At 33.4% G+C, this 12,148-nt stretch overlaps 1 protein-coding gene across 2 annotated transcripts in view; it reads right to left on the bottom strand.

Moving 5' to 3' along the window:
* LOC138335132 (uncharacterized) overlaps positions 1 to 12,148 on the bottom strand; it is a 114,213-nt gene that overhangs the window by 31,620 nt on the left and 70,445 nt on the right. For both annotated transcript variants that reach the window (XM_069284071.1, XM_069284070.1), the window contains exons 46-56: positions 12,022 to 12,104; positions 11,038 to 11,179; positions 9,686 to 9,773; positions 8,949 to 9,170; positions 7,607 to 7,855; positions 6,929 to 7,084; positions 6,479 to 6,708; positions 5,481 to 5,771; positions 3,743 to 3,869; positions 1,547 to 1,792; positions 731 to 937 (exon numbers count right to left, since the gene is read on the bottom strand). In XM_069284071.1, the coding sequence (XP_069140172.1) occupies positions 731 to 937; positions 1,547 to 1,792; positions 3,743 to 3,869; positions 5,481 to 5,771; positions 6,479 to 6,708; positions 6,929 to 7,084; positions 7,607 to 7,855; positions 8,949 to 9,170; positions 9,686 to 9,773; positions 11,038 to 11,179; positions 12,022 to 12,104 (2,041 nt within the window). The remainder of the gene's footprint in view (positions 1 to 730; positions 938 to 1,546; positions 1,793 to 3,742; positions 3,870 to 5,480; positions 5,772 to 6,478; positions 6,709 to 6,928; positions 7,085 to 7,606; positions 7,856 to 8,948; positions 9,171 to 9,685; positions 9,774 to 11,037; positions 11,180 to 12,021; positions 12,105 to 12,148) is intronic.

Genomic DNA, 12,148 nt, shown 5'->3' with positions numbered 1-12,148 from the left:
GCGACTTATCTGTGGACGAAAACCAAAATCTGACGATGTTTTGGCATTATTACGTCGTAATTCACATGTGAAAATCGTAAGTTTTACTCGCCAGTTTTGTAAAGTTATACATCGAACAAATCACTGTAAAAGTGTTTAAAAGATAAAATATGCAATGAAAATATATTAACGATGAAAATGATTACATATCAGATGCATATTCATTCGTAAAATTGTTTAATTCAAGGAAAATCCGCCGACTGAAACGTGTTTGTTTACTAGCGCAACACAATAGCGGTTTAGTAAAGTTATACATCGAAAATATCACTGTAAAAGTGTTTAAACGATATAATATGTGATGAAAATATAATAAAGATAAAAATAATAACGTACCAGATACATGTTCAATCGTAAAATTGTTTAATTCATGGAAAATCGGCCGACTGAAGCGTGGTTGTTTACAGTCACAACACAATGGCGGACTGATTTCGCTATCGATTTGCTGCAGGATCGTTACCAAGAAAATAATAACTAAAACGTCAAAAACCATCAAATATCAAACAATAAGTTAAATATATTATTTAAATATTATTTGAGTGAAAGAAATGTCCGCAGACAGGGAAAAAACAATCTTCTGAATGACTGCTAAATATAACTTGCACACGTAATCGTAAAAAAGGCCTCTGCGGCTTGTACACAGGTGCGACTTATTGTCCGGAAAATACGGTAACCCATTTAATCAAAACCTTACCTACATCCTGTTGAACTTTCAATCAAATCATCGATACAGCTCAATCCATTGTCTACTGAGCATATACCCGGCAGTCCATCGAAGAATTCACATTTGCCTCCAAATGTAGCCATGACAACAGCCCAGCTATCAGTGACCGGTTTGAATTCAGCATCTTGACAAGTGGGTTGGTATCGATGTATACACTGCTGTAGTGACTCAAGCTCCCTACAGGGATCAGAATATCCAATTACTCAAAGAAATTCAAAGGATTATATACAGTACTGCAATCAATTACTCAAAGGAACTCAAAGGAATTTATATACTGTAATTAATTACTCGAAGAAATTCAAAGGAAATTAAATACTGTAATCAATAACTCAAAGGAATTATTCGAAGAAACTCAAAGGGAATATAAATACTAGTAAATCAATTACTCAAAGAAACTCAAAGGAATTTATATACTGTCATCAATTACTCGAAGAAATTCAAAGAAAATTCAATACTGTAATCAATTACTCAAAGGAACTCAAAGGAATTTATATAATGTAATCAATTACTCGAAGAAATTCAAAGGAAATTTAATACTGTAATCAATTATTCAAAGGAACTCAAAGGAATATATATACAGTAATCACTTACACCAAGAAAATTCAAAGGAATATATATACTGTAATCAATTACTCAAAGGAACTATCAAAGGAATATATATACTGTAATCAATTACTTGAAGAAATCCTAACACAAAATTAAGTTGGTCTACTGTGTAGTTAAGCCTGTTTTCTGTCCAACAAACAGACTTGAATTGGTTGTATCAATTTCAGGACTGTAACATACCAACAAAGGCCATCAGCATCCCGGACGTTGGCCCCAAAATAAGGAATAATCGGCTTGAAGCATTCCTCAGCCATAGCAACATTACACTCTCCAAGGGTTAGCTGGTCATTGTCCACAGCAGGTATATCTCCAACACAAACCTGCGACACTCCAATATCAAACAGCTCCAGTAATGTGTTCAGGGAAGGATCAGACGGACAGCTTCTCATACTGGTCTGCACAAAGGATTTTATCATTGCAGCATCCCTGGAAAATAAATATTGGTTTGTTAAGTTTTACGTCTTATTAACAGCCAGGGTCATTCAAAGATGCGTCAGCTAGGTTTGATAGTGGAGGGAAACCAGATAGAAAAACCGCCAACCAGAGGTTCCGTCACACCTGGCAACTGTTCCATGGAGATTCAAATTTGCAACCAAGAGGTCAGGGCTGGCGCTTAATTGTGGTAATATGTCGGGACATCTTAACCACTTGTCCAAATAAAACACTTCATATGAAATTAGGAAACCAACATCTGCCAGAAAGGGATCCAGTAGATTATAACTGAAAATGGTGGCAAAAATTTCAATATGAAGTTTGCATCAAGCTTTAAAGGGACAATTCACTCAGGCTAATTCTTTAACATAACCAAGAAGTGAAATATGGTATAAATGTATTGTTCTATATTTCTTATGAAACAAATAACGTTAAACATTGACAAATTCCACGTCATTGTTAAGTATTTTAATTAATATCGTTGAAATATCAAATCGTTGATCAATACGATTAAGCAGGTGGAATATGGGCGCTTTACCTATACCCGAGCCAAAGTCACGCACATTAAACAAATGAACTACATAACCACTGCGAAGGTGTTAAAATGATTTTGAGGCAAGATAATTCACCCAATAAGGTAAACAAACTATAGTCAGAGCGATTTGAGCAGTTATAGACAATAGTTGCATTACTCTACGAGCAAGTGACAGGGTTCGGCATACAAGAAGTTCGACCACAATGTGTAATGGCGGACAGCGAGCGAGTTTGAAAATTTCACACACATGTCACCACCATGGACTTTTCAGGCACATCACAGTAAAACCGACTGATCTAAATTCCATTAGAACTGGGTTTTTCCGATATATGTACAAATTTTAGTGTTCTCTTAGAATGAATTGTCCCTTTAAGTAAAAGGCTCACTAAATGTACATATAAAACTTCCAAGACCTGTTCTATGAAATGATATACAATGTATAAAGTGAACGCTGACCTCATGTAAGATTCTTTATACAAAATCTTACATGAGTGTACATTTCATATGAGATTCTTTATGTTGGATCTTACATGAGTGTTCATTTCATATGAGTTTTTATGAAACATGTTGAAGAAATTCTAATTTTTGCGAGCCGTCCCTGGACACCACAATGGATTTTCAGCCATTGAAAATTGCTCAAGATCATATTGCACAAATGACATATGCAAAAATATTACATGGTTCACAATCACTGGATATCGGGCGGATTATGTGATAAATATATAATATCCTAAAAAGTATATATAGGAAAGGTACATGCTAATTATAGAAAATAAACTGAAAACTGGCTTTAACTTCAGGGTTGACTTACGTAATTTTGATACATATTTGAACATCAAAGATTACGAGTGATATTGCTATCACCATGAAGGTTGCCTATGCAGTCTACACACATGCTCCATCGGTGCCATATCCGTCAATTAATTGATGAAAGATTGGTAGAGCTATACTGGAGTGGAAAAAAAATCAGAAAAAGGTTTGAACCTTAGAACACTATGGCAGGATATATTACCAATTGAGCTACCTGGTTGATTGAACTGTGAGATCAATCTATTCCAGAACACACTCACACTAGCCAACAAATGTAAAAGGAGCGGACATTGCACAGCTAGACTTGGGCTCGAGCCCGGGATATCCAAACACTAGCCAGATGCTCAATCAATACGGGAGTTTAAAGATTCCAAAACAACCTGGGTAAAGTATGATTCATCGTCAATAAGTCACACCTACCGGTGATTGTAACATATAATATATACATATACTAATTAATAAAAGGTGGCTATATACTGTATACTAATCGATGGTAAATCGTACTTTACCCACATTATTTTGGGATCTCAAAACCCCCTTATTGAACTATCTGATAGTTGACAGTTGACCTGATTCAGAAGCGTTACAAAGCTACTTACCTACAGATATCATAGACAGATGATTGGGTAAATAAGCGACTGGTGTAAAGTTGTATGGTCAGGTGAGCCAGGTATCCGTATGTGAGGCCTAAGTCACAGGTAGTTACCTCTACTGATCCATTTATACCTATAGAATATAGGGATAGCAAAACCTTCATTCACGCAATCAAACTCTTGAAAATATTTATATTAACATTTGAATTGTACAATCATAGTTAATAAAAACAAAATAATGTCAACCAACATAATTTTGTGTACCATTAAATAGCTGGCCAAATTATGTGAAATTTTATCCCTGTGAAAATATTACAAACATTATAGATTAAATCAGTAAGAAAGAAGTCAAAATGCAAAACTAGCTTTCTGCAAAATTAATGATTTCAAGTATCCTGAAAGATTTTTATGGCCTAGTTTTGAATGATTTTGCGGAACATTGTTATGATTGCGGAAATTAGATCAAAGAAATATTCAGAAATGGTTGAATCATATAAACCATGAAAGCTAACATTGAAAAATTTTTAAACCTTCAAAATTTAATTCCCTCGTTTTGACTTGTGTAAATAACTAGTATATGGTATGTACATGTACTTAAGATTCAACAAATGTGACGCTACCCAAACTGGAACGCTTTTTGAAGATATTTGTAAAAATTTTCTTACTTATATGCTTCAATCTAGATTTTTTTCTTAACATTCCACAAATAGATGCCTTTGTTTTTAATTTCATGATTTGTTTACTTATTAGCAGTGAATATATATATATTTATAAATACAGAGCTTTGAAGAATGCCAGTCCAGACCTGTGTGTCACATGTCTTTCAAAAATATTCCATTCAGCAATTGTTTTTCTTATTTTAAGATATATGATGTTTTTAGGGTTGTCCCACGATGTCGTTTCCTAGAGTTTTTCAAAATTTTGTACTTTTCATTTTCAAATACATGTACAGATAATAAGCAACTGGTAAGAGAATGAAATATTAAAATTGTCACAGTTATAAGACAGCACCTTTATTTTTGTTCAGGACAGTTATTGTAAGTTTAGATTGTAAACTGAAAATTCTGTATCACATATTTTAAAAGTGTTCCACTTTGGGTAGCGTTCCAAATTGCGCAGCGTCATGTTACATGTCTCACTGATATGATATTACATGTGTGACAGAATTGAAAGTAAGACAAAGTGTGTGTGTGTGTTTGAGTCCTGGCGCCAGGAATATGGTTCGTGTGTGATAAGATATACATATTTAAAATAGCGCGGGCCATTCTGCCCGTTAGTCAAATGATTGGGTAGCTTTGTGCGTGCAGGGTATATAAGGAGCACGCATACCTGTGCTCATGGCACATCAGAGCGACAGGCTCACCAGTGCGGTCTATGTAGTACTAGTATATTATTTACTGGGTCAGTGGGGTGGACGTCTAGCGGCATAACAGTATTTTGAAGGTGCGTTGTACGTCTGCGTGTGAGGGCTGTCAGTATGTCTATATATGTTGTCTTGTTTACTGTGTGGTCGTCCTAACTATAATAAATGACATGAACTTGTTATCTGTGTTGTTATATAATTAATACAGAGAGGTGTAACCCTAGCGAGAGAACCTGAGTTGAACGTACGTGTATATATGTATCTAATAAAAGATAGTTTGATTCATTATATAACCTAACAGGAAAGATAATAATTTCATTTATTTTGTTATCTAACTATATGTAGTTATTCTAACTAGGAATGTTTTGAATGCAAAAATACCTGTATTTTCACAGGTGTACGAAACCCGTGCATATTTAAAAGTGCCTCCACATGGATCTCCCGTCACAGAGTTACTAGCTTGCAGTGAACAGCTGTTTTTATCATGACAAATCTCCTTGTATTTTTCCAGAGCTACGTCGGACCTACAAGCGATGGTTTTAACAGGCCTGCCGGGTCCTGTACATGTGACGTCGTTCTCTCTTCCATAGAATGCCTCCTTTATATTGATCATTTCTCCAGCTGGGCATTCTATTGAGATGGTTTCATGCTCACAGAAGACAAGATTTTCACCTGTTTTATATAAATATTCATTACACTAAAATATAGGCACAAGATAGATGAGAGAAAAATATTTTCAATACAAGTAAATCATTAATTGCTTAACTATTACTGCATGTACATGCATATTTTTAGCATTTCTTGCATTTCATTAATAATTAAGGTATTTATTGCAAGTATTAAAATTTGTGCTAATCAAACCCCTGTTCAATCAATTTTATTCTATAAATTGCCTAAATAAATATATTAACCCGTATAGTAATGGGTTCTCACTAATCAAAGCTATATTAATGAGATCTATCAGAACTTTAACTTGAACAGTCTATATACACCAATCTAGTGACTTTGCATATTACAGAGTTAGCTTCCTTGCCCGGAAATTATCCATTGTGAAATTATGCAATATTTTGTGAGCAAAATTTAGGTTGTTTTCTCTGAAAGTATGATTTTATGGTAGGAAACACATGACGTCATGATTAATACCTACCCACAAGGGCAGACAAATCTGTATTATGCAAATACAGCATACTATGTATGGTAAATTAACAAACTGAATTTGACTCAAGGTTTTCATTGTTTATTTGATATCCTAGATGTAAAATTTTCATGAGTGACTCAGTTGTGATTCAAGGTCTTCAGTGTTTATTTGATATCCTAGATGTAAAATTTTCATGAGTGACTCAGTTGGTACCTTTAGTTAGTGTAAATGATATCTATACCTGTCTGTCCAATACAATTATAGGCAGCATCATAACTTTCACTAGTAAGGGTCACAAAACTACGTCCTAAAGCCTTCTGGAAGGGAGATAACTCCAAGTCCCCGACACACGATATTGTGTCGACGAAGGCGTCACAGACATCTGTACGGTCTCCATTGAGACCCCCCATAACAGCATTTGAGAAACCTGAGATGCAGACTTCAAGGTCACTGTCAAAATTGACAGTATTCCTGTAAAACACAATTTAGAATGTGATGAAAATACTAACCCTTATGAAATATCAAACTGTACAGAGTTTGTGGAGAACTCTCATATAGATTTGAAAACAGTATAAAGTAAATTTAAAATAATTGCAGTTTTCTTCAGCAAAATTTACAATGGCATTCAACAATTATAAGTTTTTTTTCTCCACTTTTCTAGAACTTAAAAGAACTTAAAAAAAATACGAACCTTGTGAATTCCACCCATTCAGATACATCTGATGCTGAGCAAGTGCTTTCTATCAGGTTCACAAACATATTAATGAAACCTGAGATGGTTGCCTTCTGTACAGACGTGCATGCAGCCAAGTTGTCAACCAGACATTTATTTGTCTCCCATAATGAACTGTTAATATAGACCAGAGAAAAAATCACATGTTAATCAAAGTTTTATTTTGGATAAGTTGTCAATCAAATTCACAGTAAGCCAAATAACTTTTGGTATCAATATAATTATAAACTATATGTAATTTGAACAAAATATTTCTTAGTTAAAACTGATTGACTATATATGTATATACAGACGTTTATAAGCCTCAACTTTCTTACTTACTCAGGCATATCACTTATACATTGGTGCAATTTATATGTGAACAAAAACTGAAAAAAGTTTGGACTGCATTGTAAAGCACTCTGCAAGCTTTTGCTGATCAGTCACTATTTCATTGTAATACACTATGGAAGCATTTAAATGCCTGCTTTAAATTGGAATTTTCCTACCAATGTGTAATTTTGTGATATGGACAATGAAGCAGAGAATGTAATACATCAGAGAAGCATTGAAATGCCTGCTTTGGAAGTTTCCTGTCACTCTGTGAAGCTGTAGTTGAATATTTGTAATCTGTATGATGTAAGCAGACAGACCTACCTATTAACACAGATAGGTAGGATTGTCATCGACACCCCACCAGTCGTTATGTTACTTGTTGAGACTCCAAAGCAGGAGAAAACAGCATCCACATGACACCTAGGCTGGACAAAGTCTTCTGAACAAGCATCACCGATGAATGAAGTCTTCACTTCCTCCATAGATTGGAGGACGGGTGCTAGTTCATTACTGAAACACTGCTGTGATTGTTCTATCGTGTCCAGTAATGTCTGAGTAGCATTCAGCAGGCTAAAACAAAACATTTCAAATATAGTCAATATTAAACCAGGAAATTTCTAAGCCATAAATTTACCTGTGTCTATTGGACAAGTTATGTTATATATCATTCGAGACAAATTATGGTAGATGTTTGTATCCAAGAATCCAAATTCAAACAGTCAGTATCCCACTATACTCCTATAGTGTCCTCAAAGTATAAGATAACTGTTTGATAGTTAAGCATAATAAGGATATATGAAAGAAGTACTATGTATATATGAAGTTACTAATTGTACTTGAACCACTTTTATCTGATCAAATATTGTGTACCTGAAATTAACAATAGGACCTAAGATGAAAGCATTTTAAATAATCGACTAATTGTATGGACAGACCAATAAAACAGGTCAAATCCTATTAATTGTACTATAACTATTTTTCAAACCTCTGAGAGTATATCAAATAACTCATTAATACATAATATTTCATGTACTAGAACACTCAACATTGAAACAGAATATTTGAAAATAGAATCAGGCAGTAGCAATTGTCTCAATCAACATACAGGGTTCCCACTATTTTTTTGGACCAAAATTCAAGGTTTTTTCATGGCTAATAAGTGAAACTCAAGTCATGTTTTCACACTTTCAGACACCTTTCACTAGTTATTATGCAAATTGTATGATGCTGACTGGACCTGTTTCAACATAAAACTACATTCATTATGAAAGAAAACAATGAATAAACTATATATCAACATTTGTTTGTTTGTGTAGCTTCCTTCATGCCTGTTATGTTAAGAGTTATAAGCTAGTTGCTATCGGACACAGTATGATAAACTAAAGCAACTAATAAAATGCAAGGCTTTATCAAGGTCTCTCTACAAATTTTCCTTGTTTCTCAAGGTTTTCCCTAAACTGATTTTTCATTTCAATTTTCCGTACTTTTTCCAGTTTTCCAGGTTGCGTGGGAACCCTGAATCAAAAGTTTGTCTGACTAAGAGAAACAGGTTTCTTGGCTCAATTAAACAATAATTGTAGCACAGAACTCTCAAGTAATATAGTTAAATAGTAGTGTTATCCAATGCCTAGATAGTTTACCGACGATAAAATTGAGATTTTACCTGCATTTTGTCCTGTCAGAGGCAAAAGGACTTTTGGCTATCCTACCCAGGGTGAGAACTCCTACTGTCCCACAGTGTTTGTAAAGGGATGATTCAGCACCACAGCCGCTTACAGTCAACATTTCACGGATTATCATTGAAACTTTATAGATGATTGTGAGGTTGTCTGAGGAACAGTCTTGAGAGAAGGTCGCCATACAGGTTAAACTTGCACTCAAAACCCTGCAGATGATCAAAACACAACACAATTATGTAGGTAATCGGTTAATTATTCTGTTTGAATGTTAGAGTTATCTACCATCTGTGAAATGTAAATACATGTACAAAAAAATTAAAGGAAATGTCAGTAAGTTTTCCAATAATGTAATCAACTAATACATTATGCAATTATATATGATAACATTAGATAGATTGTGACAGTGTGAGGGAATGGTTGGGGCTGGGGAAGGGGTCTCAGGCAATAGAGCACATAACTTCAATCATTTACTAATAACAATGAATTTGCATACAGATTTAACTGTTACAGAAAACATATTCAAATAGCAAAAAATACTTAAGTAACCAATTAAACTTCCTTTCACAATTCATACATCTAATGTAATTTTAGTATTAGTATTTGTATTAGTTCATTTTGTAGAGTTTCAAATAGTTGTGAACGTAACTCTTGAAGCAATCAGAAACAAGAAAAAAATTTGATAGCATCAAAGTGGGTTAATTAATGCAGCTTTAGGCATTACCTCTCTGTTATCATGTCTGATTTTGATACTATAGATACAACTTCCATGGCACATGAAACTGCTCTCGTTACATCACACACCAATGGATCTGAAAACATAATTTAAGAATTTAATATTTCATTCCTACAAATAGGTTTGCAAGAAATAATGTTTCCTCGCAGAATAAACTAAAAAATCAGTCATCTACTTTCTTTTTCAAAATTAAGTTAGAAATAAAAATGCTTTTAAAGGGGCAATTCATTGAGGCTAATTGTTACATAACCAGGTAGAAAATAAGACATAAATGTAATGTTCTACATTCCATATGAAACTTATAACAAGAAATATTGACAAATTTCACGATATTATTAAGTATTTTGATTGATACCATGAAAATTCCAAATAGTTGATCAATACGATTAAGCAGGTACAACATTTACGCTGTACACATACCCGAGCCAAAGTCACGCACGTTAAACAAATGCAATACATAACCACTGAGGAGTTGATTAAATTATTTTTAGACAAAAAAATCCATCTAAAAAGGTAAAGTCCCACTACTGTAAGAGCAATTTGTGTAGTTTTAGACAAAAAATTCTTTACTACACTGGCAAGGGCCAGGGTATGACATACATGTATAAGGCATCCGACCTTGACTATGTGTAATGGCAGACAGTACGTAAGAGAGTTTTAACATTTTCTGGCATATTACAGTAAAACCAACTAATCTAATTTCTATTAGAACTGTTTTGTTTCCAAAATATATGCAAATTTAAATGTACTCTTAGACTGAATTGTCCCTTAAAGTATTTTCTGAGGGATCTTTTCAAGACAGATATCTACTTTGAACAGGTTTATCTGTGAAGTCACAACAACAAAGATTTCATAAATATACAGGTGTGATACCTTTAATGGCTGAAATCTAGTATATAATATATACATTACATAATGTTGCCATCTTTTGTTTAAGTAGAAAATCATACAAGTTTCAGAAAACATGAATCATTCTGTTCCTCAACAGCATGAATCATACTTTAAACTGAATTTCTTTTGCAAAATGTCCTTAGACAGCGAAAAAATGACCTTCAGAATGACTGCTACCAGTATTTGCACACAGTCAACAAAAAATTTCGCTGTGTTTGTACTAACTATCATGATTTTAGATTCAAAACTAAAATTTTGAAATTTAAATGCAAATTCTATCAATTTAAATGATGTAGATGCTAATCTACGGAGATAAGCTTCCGCAAATTTACTTGAATTGTTAAATTTATGAAAGTAAATCGTTCACTAAAGAAAGTTTATTTACAATATGTACATCATCTGGATAAATGACTTCTGAATAATCATGGGACTGTATTAAATGATATTACCTTCAACATTTGGTGGCTTGTTACATAGATATCCAGTACAACAGTAACCACAGTCTTCGTTGGATGCACATGACTGATCACATTTTCCTGCTGACTGACATCCCTTGTACAATTTACTGTCCTTAGTTTGAGCATAACATACCTTGGAAAATATAGTGGCATTGAATCATTATTAACCTCAAGTGTTCAATTTAAAGAGATGCAAAAACATTTCATCGTTCAATATAAAAGAAAGAAAGAAAGAAATTAAGAAAGATAAAAAAAAAGAAAGAAAGAAAGAAAGAAAGAAAGAAAAAGAAAGAAATTAAGAAAAATAAAAAAAGAAATTAAGAAAGAAAGAAAGTAAGAAAGAAAGAAATTATAAAGAGAGAAAGAAAAAGTCATGTCATGTAGTGACCAACAGATCCAGATAAGTCTAATTCAATAAATTCATTTGAATTTTGACTTTTCTTTCCTTGTTATAGTTTTAATTACTCTTACTAAGCTAAACCATGTCTATTATGTAATGTAATACGCTTCATGCTCTCCACCCCCTCTCTATTCCATGGCAGTCCTTCTAAAAAGCTCTGAAAATTAATATGGTAACTTTTATAATTGACTTTTGTTTTAACTTACCTTTACTTTCCCAGATTACTGCGTTGAAAATTATAATTCATTAATTTGTTGATTTTTGTTTTAAATTACCTTTAATTTCTGATATCCTCTGAAATTATTTACCTACCCTTCCACATTCTTGCTCTGAAAATTATAACTAATCATTGTTGAAACTTAATTACTTTCTGATATCCTTTCTGAAAATTAATAATTCATTTAATTTGTTGATTTTTGTTTTAAATTACCTTTCCTTTCCCACATTCTTGCTCTGAAAATTAATAACTAATCAATTTGTTGATTTTTGTTTCAACTTACCTTTACTTTCTGATATCCTTGCTCTGAAAATTTAATTTAATGTACCCTCATGTGTTGATTTTTGTTTTAACTTACCTCCCCTTTCCCACATTCTTGAGGGTGTTGCTTGTTGCACAAGTCATTATCCTCCAGCTCAGTACAGCTATGACATACTTGAGCTAAAACATCAAAATCAGCAGAAACGTCAAGATAAAAAGCTTAC

Source organism: Argopecten irradians, chromosome 11, assembly GCF_041381155.1.
Source record: "Argopecten irradians isolate NY chromosome 11, Ai_NY, whole genome shotgun sequence".
In the NCBI taxonomy this organism is placed as follows: domain Eukaryota; kingdom Metazoa; phylum Mollusca; class Bivalvia; order Pectinida; family Pectinidae; genus Argopecten; species Argopecten irradians.
This window is presented reverse-complemented; position numbering and strand designations above follow the sequence as displayed.